At 41.6% G+C, this 15,956-nt stretch overlaps 1 protein-coding gene and 1 pseudogene across 2 annotated transcripts in view; both read left to right on the top strand.

The window, feature by feature from the left end:
• The first annotated feature begins 1,384 nt into the window (after positions 1-1,384).
• Positions 1,385-15,956, top strand: part of FMN1 (formin 1) — a 580,566-nt gene continuing 565,994 nt past the window's right edge. For both annotated transcript variants that reach the window (XM_006883052.1, XM_006883051.1), the window contains exon 1: positions 1,385-3,239. In XM_006883052.1, the coding sequence (XP_006883114.1) occupies positions 1,385-3,239 (1,855 nt within the window). The remainder of the gene's footprint in view (positions 3,240-15,956) is intronic.
• LOC102850102 lies at positions 14,386-15,047 on the top strand (annotated as a pseudogene).

Raw genomic sequence — 15,956 nt, 5'->3', positions numbered from 1 at the left:
TCACTATTTGTTATTCATTTCAGCAATTTCTATAGTGAGTGAGGCCATTGAAAATCCACACAAGGCCAGGGGAATCTTGCAGATGTTTCCTTTTCTTACACCATTCCATTGGCCCTTAGAAACAAGAAGCAGAAAACCAACAAATAAAAACCTTGATTACACTGCTAATTAGTTCTTTATGCACTTTTTGGTATAAACTTTTAGCAAAATATGAGTAATGTCCAAAAGATTCCAAGTATTTAGTCTAACACCATGTCCTCACATTTGCTTTAAGTTAAATTGCTAAATAATAGCAATTTTTAAAAATTTTTTTATTATTAATTTCAATGAAAAAGTGTGACAATGAATGAATGGAAATCCAAAGTCTCTGTAAGTTTTCATTGAAATAATAACGAATATTAAACTCAATGCCATCATGTAAATTTCAGCTTGTTGCAACCCCCTCTGTGTTAATAGAATTGTGTTCCATAGGAGTCTACTGGCTTATTTTACAGAAGTAAATTACCAGAGTTTCTTACCAGATGTGTAGGTGGACTTGAACCAGTATCCTCCTGGTTGGCAACTGAGTGCACTGACCATTTGTACTCTGTAGGGTCTGTCAAAGGCACCTTTTGGAGAGTGAAAGGCTAGAATCACCTCTACAAAATTACGTTGTAAACATCATTTATTAAAATGGCTACTGCTACTGAGTCAAGATATTGAGTCATAGTTGAAATTCAGCAAGTTTTCAGAGGGTGTGACTTGTGTGAGAAGAGATTGTCTTTTCCTGTAGAGCAGCTTGAGGCAGAGAAGCGCCACATGTGGGTTAACAGTACAGCTCCCTAGAGACTCTTCAACCAGCGCTCCCTAAATGAAAAGGAAAAGCAGTGCTTTCTAAGAAATCTCAGAACTCCTTTTCCTCAGGAGTTGTGGAAGGTTTGATGGCTCTTTTGTTCTCAAGGACATAACACAGACCTGGAGAAGTTGAGGTTTGCACTAGGCTATAGAGTAAGTCCCCATGTAGGCAAGGAGGAAGTTTTGCTGGGTTTAGGAATAGAGGTCTCTCCCGTCTCTCAGCTGTAGAGAAGCTTTCCTGGTCAAGGGTGAGGTGGGTGTGGGGAAGTGGTTACAATCAGCCTATTGGCAAATCCTTGGGTTGGCTGAGGTCAGCCAGAGAGGAAGGGTAAGTTATGGTTCTGCTTTGATTTGCTCTGGCCTGTGATGTGTGTGCACTCTGTTAGACAAGCTGCTTTCTTCCCCTGTTCCTCTCACAGGCGGTGGCGTTGCTAGGAATGACTGTCAGCTGTTTTCCTTGCATCCTCACCATCACATGGCCCACCACCGGAGCCTGGGAAGCCTGACCACAGCCCGACATCTCCAAGGCATGAATAATTAGGCAGGCATAATGGAAGGCACTCACTGCACCCTCCAATTGCACAAGCCCATTACCGAACTCTGCTACATCAGCTTCTATCTTCCAAGGGGGGAAGTCAAAGGATTTTCATACAAGGGCACTGTAACTCTAGACAAATCCAATAAAGGCTTTCATTACTGCTACCAAGTAAGGGAGGGGTCAGACATCGTCAGCTTCAGTCAGCAGCCAAACGAACATCCAGGCGACATATTTTTCAAGCAGACGCCTACGAAAGACATTCTAACCGAGCTGTACAAACTCACAGCAGAGAGGGAGCGACTGCTGGCCAATCTGCTGAGCTCAGACCATATCCTGGGGATTACTATGGGCAACCAGGAAGGGAAGATGCCCGAGCTGTCCGTGAGCCTGGCACCCGAGGACGACTGTTTCCAGAGTGCTGGTGACTGGCGGGGGGAGCCCCCTTTAGGCCCCCTTAATAAGAGGAGCACCCATGGGAACAAAAAGCCCCGGAGGTTCGGTGGAAGGAGAGAGAGCTTTCAGACACTTCCGCAAAAAAGGATAAGAAGAAAAGGGCATGGAGGCCAGGAATCGGCTCCTCAGGTGAGCAAAGACCAGGTCTATTCCTGCAACTCCTTCCCTCCTCCTCATGCAAGGCCCAACCTCCTAGAGGAGAAAGGAAACCTGCTCCCAAATAGAGCACTTACCACAGCTCAGAAGAGGAGAGAGAGCTGCCCGGAGATTCCCAGGACACTGGACACAGACTCTGGCTCTGGGAGCTTTGAAGTGGCTTCTGAGGACACTGGGCTTGGGAGAGAAGTGCCCCTGCCTGACCACAGCCCCAGCGAGAGAGGGAGTGATGGAGCTCAGGGGCCCCGGAGGAGGAGGCCTCACAGGCTGGGGCATCAGCAAACAGGTCTGTCTGAAAACCGCAAGGATCCTGTGAAGCATCCAGAGGCTGAGAGGGGCCTGAGGGAGAAATCAGAGGAACAGACTTTCAGGAAGAAACCAGTTTCCAAAGTGGTGGCCAAAGTGCAGAATCTGTCTGCTCAGGTGCAAAGAGTAGTTCAGACGGGTCTGGAAGGTGAGGAAAGGGTTGTCATTTGTCCAGAAGCTCAAGCTGAGTTCATACCTAAAGCTGACTTACTCACTCTCCCAGAAGCCACGGCTTCCAGGTTTGGGGGTGAAGAACAGCAAGGGGGCCAGTCATTGCCCAGATTGAGAGCCTCTACTTTCAGTACACCAGCAAGTGCCGAGGGGGCTGTGAACAAGGTCCTCCTGAAGGTGATCGAGAGTGAGAAGTTAGATGAGGCCACTAAAGGGAAAAGGCTGGGCTTCCCTCTCAGCAAAAAGGCCATGCATACTCTCCCAGAAATCAGAAGCAAGAGGAAAACGAGGTTGCCTCTGAGTGGCCACAAAACCTTCTCTGTGGATGTGCCCCACAGCGTAGGCCCCAACTCCTCACAACCTACAGGTGATGGGAAGAGACCATCCCCCCCAGCACTGGCAGCAGTAGGCATGGTATTAAATAATTCAGCCCCTCAGTCCCAGGCTGACACACATAAACAGATGCCACCTGTCTCCTCTCCTCTGTCTCCAAAGCTTCCCAGCCCTCAGCAGCATCACAGGATCCTCCGACTCCCACCACTGGCTGGTGAGAGGGAAGCTGCTCTTAATGACTATCTGGCTAGAAAGAGTGTTGCCATCTCTGAGTGCCTGTCTGCTGACACCTTGGAGCCACCATCCTCTTCAAAGGTCACGGAGACCAAAGGAGCCAACTCAGCCTCCCTCAGAGCAGGCCAACCTTGGCTGGTGCCTGGGGAAACTTTGGAAAAGAGCTTGGGGCCAGAGAAGACCATAGCTGGGCTCCAGCACCAGTCATCTCCAGGTTAGTTCCTCTTATAAATACGATTTTAAGTAATTTACAGATTGTTAATCTGTTAATGCTTTTTAGAAACAGGCTAATAATGAAACAAAATCCTTAGACCTATTAGTTTATAACAGGAACTTGGAGAGGATGTAGAGATGTGAAGATGGTGCTGAATTATGAGACAGAAGGTGGAGTTGCTTCTAGAAGCAATACTTTTCCCCCTCTTTTTTTTTTTTAGCACATTCTATGCTGCCTCCATGGTTGCTTACTTAATAAAGGACTCTCAAAGAAAATAAGAACGGGCAAAGAGGTATAGAAACTTGTTACTGCCTTTGATACTAAATCTGAGTAATTGGTCCCTTTACCTAAATTATTCTACTGTTCTTGCCATTGAAGTAATTTTGGATTTTCTGAAATAATATGATCACAAGAGCAAACACAAAGTACACTGTATCTTTGCTAACTTGTCTGTAATTGGAAGGTTTTGTTTGTTTTTTATCATTACCTCTATCAGCTCCATTTATTCCATGATGACAGTTTTTCTAACTATTTTAAAGAAATAAATTTAAATTTCTTTTATTTTTTCAGTAATAAGCTGAGCATGGTTTAACTGTATATTTGAAAGTTACTTTTTATTTGTGAGCTATTGTGATTAGCATGGCATATCTAATTTCTTACTCAAAACTATGAAAGAACTAATCTGGGTTATGTTTTTGTTTTTTTTAATCTGGATTATGTTTTAATGTAATATAAATTGTACATGGAAAGAATTTTGAGAGTGTAGTGAGTAGCTTAAAGACCAAAACTCACAGTAATAGTTCATTCCTATCTTTGTTACTCTTTCCAGGACAGTATAACCATATACTCAGGACTTTTGTATACCATTGTATGGTTCAACAAAGCCTTCAAATTTATTGTCATCAAGTCAGAGCTGACTCTTAATTGACTCTCTGAAGCTACAAATCACAAGGGAGGAGATGGTCCATCTTTCCCCTGTGGAGCCATTGCTGGGTTCTGACCGCCTGGTAGGCATGGTCTCTGTGTCAGCAGTGCCCCTGACAGAGACTATGCTACAAGAGCTCCCTTGTGCTGGTAATACGTATTTTACCAGTGATCCATTACAACCATATGGTCAGTGCATTGTTAGGGGAATAGCCTGTAATAGGATAGTCTACTAAAGGCCACAAAACCCAGCATGCCTATGTTTTCAGATTAAAAGACACTGTGTAGGTAAGATAAATAGGAATTGCTTTCTGTGCATTTTGAATTCTTCACATTTTATGAGTATTCTTGAATTTTTGAATTCTTGACATTTTAGAAATGGTTGACCCAAGAGGTGGTGGTTTGTTTAAAAGTGTCTTAAATGTCATTGGGGATGGGAAGTGAGGGAGAGGGGAGCAAAAAATCAATAAGCAGATGCATTGGGTGAAGGTAAAAGTGGAAAAAAAAAGTCATTGTGTGTTTTCGTCTTCATTTTGCAAGACATCGTAGTTTGGTAAGACTTGTTCTTTTCAATATATTACCAATTTGCTTCACCAATAAAGCCCTAGAATTGTGAATTTTATCTATCATAGAATGCTGATGGTGAAAATGTCTTTTCTCTATTGATACTGGAGCCTTGGGAATCCTTGGAAAGGAATGTCTTCATAGTTCTTAGTTGAGAGACTTCTGGAAGAATAGACATGGAATAACCCATGTCTTATCTTAACTCTAGACATTTCTTTTTAGAAATCACATCATTTTGTAGGATACTGTGAACACCCAATCCTGAAACTGTGCTTTGAATATATTGCTAAGTTTCTAAGTTTTGTGATTTAAGGCTGTCAATTTAGTTTTGAAGTCTTCAACAGTGGGTGTGAGCACAGCAAAGCTTGTGGTACAGGATATATCAAGGTTCTCATTGATTGTTCATAGGGTCACCATGAGTCATAGTTGACTGGACCACAACTGACAACAATTAGTTTTGATGTACTTTCTCTGAATAGAGAATCATAAAAGTTCCATTGTATCTGGTTCCAGATAGACATACAGAAAACATTTATTTTTTTATCTGACCATAAGCCCCCTGTGGCACAAGTTCAATGGATGATCTCACTTTCCCTTGACTTCTCCATCAAATGGCCCATAACCATTACCTTTCTTTAGTTTGGTCTTTGCTATTTATGGAGATCCAAAGAATCATAGGGACTTCTTATCTCTGAGAGATCACTCAGACTTCTAATAAAAACAGAGATTGGAAGTGGGAAGAGAATAGAAAAGATCCACTGTCTAGCATGGAGTAATCAGAACATCAAGAAGTCTACTCCCCCTCTTTGAGAGATATGAGATTTATACCAGATTCTATGTCCTGTGTTTTTGTGCTTTTACCTGTGTGTAGCACCACTTTTCTGTGACCTTGATTCCTTTTATATCCTGGATCTGTGGGTGACTTCCTGTTATTGATAGGCCCAGACAGAGACTCCAACTGCCAGTGTTTTTCACTTAATTTTTCCTCCCACCGACTCCAGCAAAGGCCTTGGAAAGCCCCCAGAGGCAGCCAAGTAGAGGGAGAAAATGAATTTATCATCACCATGCCCTGCCTTTTATTTAAATACAACTCCCACTTTCTCCCATGTTAACTATTAATCGAGTTAAGTTTATGGCCTGTGGACATTTATTTCCTGTGGAAATAGCATGTAGGTATTTTACTGAAGTGAGGCGATTAAGATTATCAAAAGGCCTCATTAACCATTCAAGTAAGAGATTAAGTCTGGCAAAAGTAATCAGATCCCTTTCCAGTTGACTCACTCTTTAGGGTTACAGGCAACTAGGAATTCCCAGGAAAGAGTGGAATCTGATTTTCCTTCTCACAAGATCACACAATTTAAGCTAACCTTAATATCCATACAAGAAAGAAATAGAATGGAGGTCTTACAGAGTCTTTTCACTTAACCACACTGGCTTTATAATGTGTCCAGGATTTCATTTTAAGGCCTGTGCACCGGAATGCCTTGTCTGGTGATGATATCATCAAACAGACAATATAGTAGCAGTGAATGATGGAAATGTCTTCTCAAGGGCTGATTCTGCCTTTCTTTTCCCCATCTTAACTTTGGAATTGGGTTTTATACTCTTTTATTGTGATAATCTGCTGGAGAACGTCCTGAAGGCTTTGTGGAATGTGATATTTTCTCAGACATTTGAGGGACTCTAGGAGAGATGCTAACTTACGTAGAAGCATTTATGACACATGATGCACAAATTGCTTCCCATTTTGTTGGTTTTGATTTACCTTTGATTTGAAATAAGCCCTCCTAACATCAACATAGAGAGTGATCAGTTGGCCCAGTGAACAGAAAGTGATGCTACCAAGCCAAAGGTGGGTGACTTTTAATCTGAGGCCCTCAGGCCTGTCTTTCATTGTTTTTGTTCAAACATTCTTCTAGGTCCTATAGCCCTGGTAACTATACTGAGGTAACTTGTGGTCACTGTGAAGCTGAACACTGTGACACTGATATGTCAAATGCATTAATGTTTACCCATGGTGGACAGTGTTTGGTGGAGCTCCCCAATTAAAACAAGCTTGGAAGCAGGAGTGGCATCCACTTCGGTAATAGCTTGCCTCCAGAAACCCTATGAACCTGGAAAGAGGATGAAAGTCACACAAGTGTTGAAGACTTTTCTTCATAGGGTCGCTATGAGTCACCTACAACTCAACGGCACTTAACAACAACAATGTCAGAAGAGCTACATGACAATTTGACCACCATAGTTAGGAAAATACACAATTAATACAGAATACTCCTGAACAATCTTGAGATCCTTTTCTGGATTAAAATCACTGAAGGAGCAATGGAAGCACTTAGGCCAGGCATAGTTCTTTTATTTCCTCTTCTCATATTTTTATTGATTTGTATTATAAACATCCATATATATTGTGTTTCATACATATACACTGTGTTTTTTGCAATCCTTCATTTATCTTGTGTTTCACTCATGTATATTGGACTTCATACAATCATTTATATAAATTGCATATGTTGTTGTTGTTGTTATGTGCCGTCGAGTCGCCTGCGACTCATATTGACCCTGTGTACAACAGCCCTAAACTCCGCTCTGTCCTGTGCCAATAGCACCGTCTCTGACACTCCCATCCCAATTATCCCAGTCATTGAATCAATCCACCTCATAGAGGGCCTTCCTCTCCTGCGCTGTCCCTCCACCCTCCCAAGCATGATGTCTCTCTCCAAGAACCGGTCTCTCCTCACAGCATGTCCAAAGTATGTTGGATGGAGCCTCAGAATCCTTGCCTCCAAGGAGCCACCCGGTTTAACCCTTTCCAGGACAAATCGGTTTGTTTTCCTAGCAGTCCATGGTATTCTCAATACTCTTCTCCAGCACCACAGCTCAAAGGCATCAACTCTCCTTCTATCCTCCTTAGTCATTGTCCAACTCTCTGATGCATAACAGGTGATTGGGAAGACTATGGCCTGTATCAGATGCACTTTAGTCTCCAGAGAGACACCATTGCTCTTCAGTACTTTGGAGAGGTCCCTAACAGCAGACTTTCCCATGGCAATGCGCCTTTTAATTTCCTGGCTGCTGGTGCCAAGACTGTTGACTATGGAGCCAAGCAAACCAAAGCTGTGTACAATCTCAATCTCTTCACCATCCATCCTGATGCTGCCAATTGGTCCAGTGGTGAGAATCTTTGATTGCTATTGATACATGCCTGTTTTTACCCTATCTTTTCAAATCCCCAATGAATCTTTCCTATTTCCTACCTGCCTCCTAACCTTTGCTATATATACTAAACGTTTTCCTCCTTCACCTTTTCCACCCCTTACTCCTTTTCGCCTTCCCTTTTAAAGAAATGTATAAGCACTTTGCTCACTTATCCTTTTATTTTTATAATAATGGTCCTAGGCATTATTTGTCCTTATGAGACTTAAGTTATTTCACCTAGCTTAATGCTCGCTAAATTCACCCATGTTATATCTTACAAAATCATTGTTTCTTAGTTCTACATAATATTCTATTGTGTGAATGTACTACAATTTCTCAACCCATTTCATTTGTTGATGGGGTATTTGGGCTGTTTGCATTTTCCTGCTATTGTGAATAATTCTGCTACGAATATAGGTGAGCAAATCTCCCTCTGCTCACGCCTCAGTACTGATTTCCTTAGGGTATATTCTTAGCAGTGGAATAGCTGGGTTATATGGGATTTCTATGCTCAGCTTTTTGAGGAAATGCCAAACTGGCACCAGGCATAGTTCTTGTGAATCATTTGATCAGTTCTTCTGCTCATCAAAAGATATAATTAATGTCAACTAATTAAAGGGTTGAGAAGGCATACCTGTAATCTATTAAGTCTAGTACTACTAGGAAAGCTTTTATTTCTCTCTGAGCATGTAGATAGAAATTCTACCCATGTTAATACAGAAGTTTGTTGCAATAGTAAAATTTTAAAGAATCTTCACAGAATTATGGAATATACTTAACCATTTAAAATTATTACATAGTACATAGAAAATATAAAATTGTCTGTAGTTAATGTTTAGAGAGAAATTGGGATGAAAATTACACATACATATATAAAACAAATAGAGAAATTAAGCTGGCAGAAAATGCATTGCTATTGCTATTGCTCTAGAAAAAGTAATGGGATCATAATTGAGTATATATACATATATGTTTTTGTTATTGTTATGTACTGTCAAGTCAGAACTGACCCATCAAGTTTTCAGAAGCAGTAACTTCACTGGAGGGGATTGCCTATATTTCTTCCATGGAGACGTAAGTAGAATCTAACCACCTTTCGTTTTGCAGTGCAGTTTCTTACCACTAGGACACCAGAACTCCAAGTATATATATATGTATATGTGTATGTGCATGTATATGTATGTATATATGTGTATATATATGTTGTTATGTACCATAGACTTGGAACTGACCCATAGCTGACCCTCCAGCAGGTTATCAGAGGCAGCTAATCACACAGGAGGAGATTGCCCATCGTTTTTCCACGGTGCAGCTGGTGGATTCAACCCTGTGCCTTCGAGCTTATAGCACAACTTCTTGCAACTAGGCCCCCAGAGCTCCCTAATCTCTCTCTCTCTCTATCATCTATCATCTATCATCTATCTCTATCTCATGTCCTAGTGGTATTTGAGTGTGTGTATATATATATTTTGAGCTCTGGTGTCCTAGTAGTTTATATGCATATATGTATACAGCATATGTGTGTGTGTGTGTATTCTTACATCTTGAAGAGAGACAAGTATGGAATGCTCGGGATGCTTGTGGCTGTCAGTAGAGTGGACTTGCCAGATGAACTGGGGGGGTCTCTGGTTCAGAGTTCCCCAGAATTTGGGCATGCCGGAATGTTAAAATATGGTCTAGCCCTGGTCTGTATGCTTGCTGTACAGAGGTGACTTGTGGTTGCTGTGAAACTGAACACTGTGACACTGATGTGTCAAATGTGTTAACGGTTACCCATGGTGGACAGTGTTTGGTAGATCTCCCTGATGAAAATAAGCTTGCAAGTGAGTGGCATCCACTTCTGATATTAGCCTGCTTCCGGAAACCCTATGAACCTGGAGAAAGGATGAAAGTCACACAAGTGTTAAGTACTTTTGTTTATAGGGTCCCTATGAGTCACCTGTGACTCGATGGCACTTTAAAACAACTAGTGTGTTTGTGTGTGTGTGTGTGTGTGTGTGTAATTTGTGTGTGTGTATACCACTGCTGGACTAGTGACAAGAATCTGCATTGCGATCCTGAAGGCACGTGTTTCAAATCCATTAGCTGCCTCACTGGAGAAGGATGGACGATCTCTTCCCCTGTGGCTAACTGCTTTGGAAAACCCTCCTGAGGGTTAGCTATGGGTCGGTTATGAGTCCATGGTGCACAACAACAACAACAATATACCACTAGGATACCAGAGCTCAAAAAATGTGTGTATAAATTTGTTATTGTTGTTGTTAGGTGCCATTGAGTCGAGTACAACTCATAGCAACCCTATGAACAAAAAAAAAAAACCAACAAAAAAAGCTAGTCCTGTCCTGTCCCATCCTCACACTTCCTGGCACACAAAAGCCCATTGCAGCAGTTACCTTGTCAGTCCACCTGGTTGAGGGTCTTCCTCTCCTTCACCAACCCTGAACCATTCTCAACATTATGTCCTTCTCCAAGGAATAGCACCTCCTAGCAATGTGTCCAAAGTATGTGAGGTTAAGCCTCATCATTCTTGCCTCCAAAGAGCACTTCAGTTGCACCCTCTCCAAGACATATCTATTTGTTTACTTGGCTGTCCATGGGATATTTATTGCTCTTCTCCAACATCACAGCTCAAAGGCATCAATTATTTTTCTTTTATCCTTATTCATTGTGCAGTCTCAGATGCATAGCTAGTTATTGGAAAAACCATGCCCTGAATCAGACTCACCTTAGTCCTCAAACTTATATCACTACTTGTCAATATTTGGAAAGGTCCCTAACTGCAGATTTTCGTGTTGTCATGTGTCTCCTTATATCCTGACTGCTCATACAAAGGGTGTTAATTGTAGATCCAAGCAGGATGAAGCTGTTGACAGTTTTAATCTTCTCCCCATCCATCATGACATGGCCAATCGGTCCAGTGGTAAGATTCTTTGTTTTCTTGATATTGAAATGCAATCCATACTGAAAGCTGTATTCTTCTGCAACAAGTGCTTCAAATCCACTTCACTTTCAGCAAGCAAGGTTGTGTCATCTGCGTAACGCAGGTTATTGATGAGTCTCTCTCCAATCCTGATGCCACCCTCCTCTTCATAGAGTCCAGCTTCTCAAATAATTTTCTCAGCACATAGATTGAACATGAATTGAGATAGAATATATCCCTGAGGCACTCCCTTTTCCAAACTTCCAATTCCAAACCATGCAGTGCTCCCCTGTTCCATTCGCACAACAACCTCCTGGTCCAGGTATATGTTCCTCATGAGCACAGTCAAGTGCTCCGGGATTCCCATTCTTCTCAGTGTCAGCCACAACTTGTCATGATCCACACAGTCAAATGCCTTTGCATAGTCAATAAAGCACAAATAGACATTCTTCTAGTATTCCTTACTTTCAGTCAGGATCCATCTGGACATCAGCAATGATATTCCTGGTGCCACAGCCTCTTCTAAATCCCACTTGAACTTCTGGCAATTCCCTATGTACTGTTCTAGCTGTTTTTGAATGATCTTCAGTATTTTGCTAGCATGTGATTTTTTTATTTATATAAATATATGTATATACATATCTTTGTGTGTGTGTGTGTGTGTATATATATATATACCTTATACCTGTATATATATGTGCACGTATGTGTGTGTATATATATATATACCTGTATATATGTGTGTGTATACCTGTTTTTTAATTATTTATTTATTAGTTGATGTTAGGTGCTATCAAATCAGCTATCTCTCAGGCTTCCCTATGTACAACAGATCTGAACCTTGTCCTATACTGTGCCATCCTCACTATCTCTGACACACTTGATCCTATTGTTGCAGTCACTCTAGCAGTCCATCTCATTGAAGGTCTTCCTTTATTTTGTTAATCCTCCACCTACGCAAGCATGATATATCTCTTTCCAAGGAGTAGCCTCTCCTAGCGACATGCCTAAAGTATGGGAAACAAATCTTTGTTATTTTTGCCTCAAAGGAGTACTCTGGCTACACTTATTCCAAGTCATATCTTTAGAAAGCTCCTTAACAGCACGTTTTCCCGGTGCAACATATCTTTTGATTTCTTTAAGTGTGATTATAGATCCAAGTAAGATAAAATTATTCACAACTTCAATTTTTTCTTTATCATATTTGCTGTTTGAGGCTTAATATGACTAGGTGGTGAAGAGTAAAAATATAATTATTTTTGTCCTTGAATTTATTGATGAATAATCAGTATGTAGGAAGATGGAAGAACAGTATTTTATATATAAAATAGATATATCTAAAATATATACAAAATAAAAAATATATATGATGCATGCTTTTGTTATCTTAATAAAAAATACCACAATGCTTCATTTCTTCTACTGTGACTTTTATACCTCTAAATTTAATTAGAGTAAATATTTCATTTCTTGCTACTAGTACAAACATGGATGAAGTATAAAAAATAAGATAGCTTGTGATATAATTTTCATTTCATGAATGTAACATAAAAAAATATATTTGCCAAGGGAAACATCTTCTTATATTTAATCTTGCATGACACCATATTGTTCTTGTTGCTTTTGGTAAAAAGCACAAAGAGATTTTAAAAATATCTTCCCCAATTATCTCAAATATAAAATATTTAATTATAACATGAAATATTAAGTAGGTCTTTTACCAATGAAGAATTTGTATTTTTATGTTAGTTTCCATTAAACAAATGATGAGTATTTATCTTATGCAGAATTTGTTTCTGAAACGGGAATGCTTCAAAGGCAAAGATGATTGTCAGCATGTGACATTTTAGAATCCCAAAGTAGAACCAAAATTTTTCTTTCCAGTTAATATGAAATTGTGATTTTAGGGCAACATATTCTTTTTAGCAGCCTATAATTGCTTTTCAATTGTCTCAGTTCTGTTCTTAGAAACCTAACAGTTTTGCAGTGCTGATGATCTGTTAAAGAAAAGCACAAACTGGCTTGATGTTTGGAAGGATAGAACAGCCTCCAATTCTGTGGTCTGGACAAGTTTGGTAGCAATCCAAGGATAACAAAGTGACCAGAGTAACAGCAGAAGGGTGGCAATAGCAGTGGGCCTTCTACAAAGAACCCTTTTGAGAAGGGTTCCTATTTGTTTCTAGAGGGAACATCTGAAGTCCTCTGGGGTTTATAACTGGGGAATGTTGTTATTGTGTACCATAGAATCAGAACCGGCCAGTAGCTGACCCTCCAGCGGGTTTTCAGAGGCAGTTAATTACATGGGAGGATATTTCCCCCCGCCCTCGCACAAAGCAGCTGGTGGACTTGAACCTTGTGCCTTGGGGAATGCAGGGCAGATTTTTGCCACTAGGCCTCCAAAGCTCCCTATAATTGGGGAGTAAGATCTCAAATTGAAGGAGATGTTAGTCCTTGAGGGAGGGAGCTCTGGTGGCCTAATGGCAAGAAGCTATGCTGCAATTCGGAGAGCATGCAGTTCTAGGCCACCAGCAGCTATGCAGGGAAAGGGTAGGCTCTGAAAACCCAGTAGGTCAGCTATGGGTGGGTTCAGACTCTATGGTACACAATAGTCTATGGTAAACAATAGTCCTTGAGGGAGCTTTTGTGGCCTATTCAGTAGGGAGGTGCACGGCTAACCTCAAAGTGGCAGCTTGAATCCACCAGTATCTCCTTGGGGAAGAGACAGGCATTCTCTTCCCTTGTGATTTACAGCCTGCAAAACCCTGCGGTGAGCTGAGACAGTTCTGATGCAGTGGCAGTGAGTTAAGTTACATGACATCATAATAAAAAAAAAAAAGAGACAGGGTTTCAAACACCAAGCTTCAATGTTGTAATTGTAAATCAAATAATACAAGTTTTCTCACAAGGTTGTAAAAGATGCATTATCTAGGTTTTACATTTTTCCCCCTAAAAATGTTTTCCCCTAAGTTAAAAATTTTCACACTATGGAGTGTAAAGAATCCTTCAGATAATCTTCTGACTGATTAAAGATGTAGGTTTTTGGATTATGCAGTGGAAAACACAGAGGGATTTTAAGTAATATATGCAGCTAGAGGCCAAGCTATATGTTACCTAGGATTCAGGCATGCCTGGTCATGTCTAGATAATTGGAAAGTTGAGCCTGTCGAGAGTCTTTTGCTTGATTTCTCAGAGGATTGTCACAGGCAAGAGCTCAGCCTAAAGAAAGCAAGGCTTCAGCCATGTCAGAGAGTGCTAGCTTAAGAGGGGAGGAGCAGCAGCACTAAAAATAGCAGGATGGATGCCCTGCCCTCTGTATTTTCCGTATTTCCACTCACCACACGTGAAATCATACTGGATTCTAGGGAGCAAGGACTGTGTGAAAAAGCTGTTACATTGACCCCCCTGACCACTCCTCATGGCGGCCGTGGTGATTGAGCGAGCCTGGCAGGCGGGTGCTCCGCTCTGGCCCGGCCTCCATGAGCCCCCCGGTCTCCAAACTCCTAATGCTTTACGGGTGTTGAGCCCTTCCCGGCAGGGACAATGGTGAAATATTTCCTGGGCCAGAGCATGCTCCGGAGTTCCTGGGACCAAGTGTCCGCTGCCTTCTGGCAGCGGTACCTGAATGCCTACAACAGCAAACAGGTCTTGACGGAACACATAGTACACCAGGAGGCTACCCCTGACCAGAACCTCCTGTCCCGGAGACTCCTGACCCAGACCAACAGGATGCAGCGCTGGGCTGAGCGATTGTTTCCTGCCAATGTTGCTCACTCAGTGTACATCCTGGAGAACTCTATTGTGGGCCCACAGAATCAGACCATGACCACCTTCACCTGGAACCTCAACCACGCCTGGCTGATGGTGGTGGAGGACTGCTGTGTTTACTGTGTGAACTCTGATAACAGTGGTTGGACCGAAATCCACCGAGAAGCCTGGGTCTCCTCTAGCTTGTTTGGTGTCTCCAGAGCTGTCCAGGAATTTGGTCTGGCTCGATTTAAAAGCAACATGACCAAGACTATGAAGGGTTTTGAATACATCTTGGCCAAGCTACAAGGTGAAACCCCTTCTAAACACTTGTTGAAACTGCCAAGGAAGCCAAGGAAAAGGCAAAAGAGACAGCACTGGCAGCTCCAGAGAAGGCCAAGGACCTAGCCAGCAAGGCAGCCACCAAGAAACGGCAGTAGCAGCAACAATTTGTGTAGCCATCATCAGCCCTGCACTGCCCTTCTACCACCACCGTTGCACAGCACAAAATCCAGCCCCAACTCCCTATCCCCAGTGTGCTCTTTTATTAAAAATCAAAATCCAGCCCTATTTCTTGCCTAAGAGATAGACCAGGATGATGGGTAAGGGTCTTGTTTGGCATCTACAGAACAGCAAGCATGTCATCCATGGTCTGTGCTGATTCTGCATATTCCTCCCATTTGGCAGCTGCAGCACAGAGAGGCACAGACTTGCCCAGGTCAGTGTGCAAGTGAAGTGGGAAATGCTAGACTGTAAGCTCTGTGAGGGCAGGGATCTGTTTGCTCTCTGATGTGTCGCAAGTATTTGGAAAAATATCTAGTACGACACTCAATGAATACCTTGACTTCAGTTAGTTTCCCAAAAAAAGCTGTTACATTGTGGGTATGGCAATCAGAGTCATAATAAATGAATGAATGAATGAATGTATATATATATGTATATACTTATACATAAATAAAAAATAAAATAATATAATGTCTGCACAAGACGAAGAAACTCTTCTTTGTTACCAAAAAATCAAAAGCAGAATGAAAATTGAAAAAGTATGATTATTAACATTTCACTAGTAACTCTGCAGTTGATTATTCAATGCCCATTTCTTTTTTTAAATTATTATTAAATTTTATTAGTTTTAGTGAACCTTTACAGAGATTTTGGGTTTTCATTCATTCATTGTTGCACTGTTTTCTCTACCCTCCTCCCCAGTTCCTTCTTCTTCCCCCCCCCCGAATGTCTGTTTTAATCATCCAATTGCCACAGTGCTTGTTGAAGCCAGTTCTGATTAATCCCCTTTGTCAGTGTGTCCTTTGCCATTCCCTATCTCTCCTCCCTAAGAGAGACTTCACCCTGATTCATAAGGAAAAGGG

The sequence above is a fragment of the Elephantulus edwardii genome, unplaced genomic scaffold (assembly GCF_000299155.1).
Source record: "Elephantulus edwardii isolate Elephantulus edwardi_28Jun2011 unplaced genomic scaffold, EleEdw1.0 scaffold00026, whole genome shotgun sequence".
NCBI lineage: Eukaryota > Metazoa > Chordata > Mammalia > Macroscelidea > Macroscelididae > Elephantulus > Elephantulus edwardii.
Note: the sequence above shows the minus strand (reverse complement) of the source record. Positions and strands in the feature narration are given on the sequence as shown.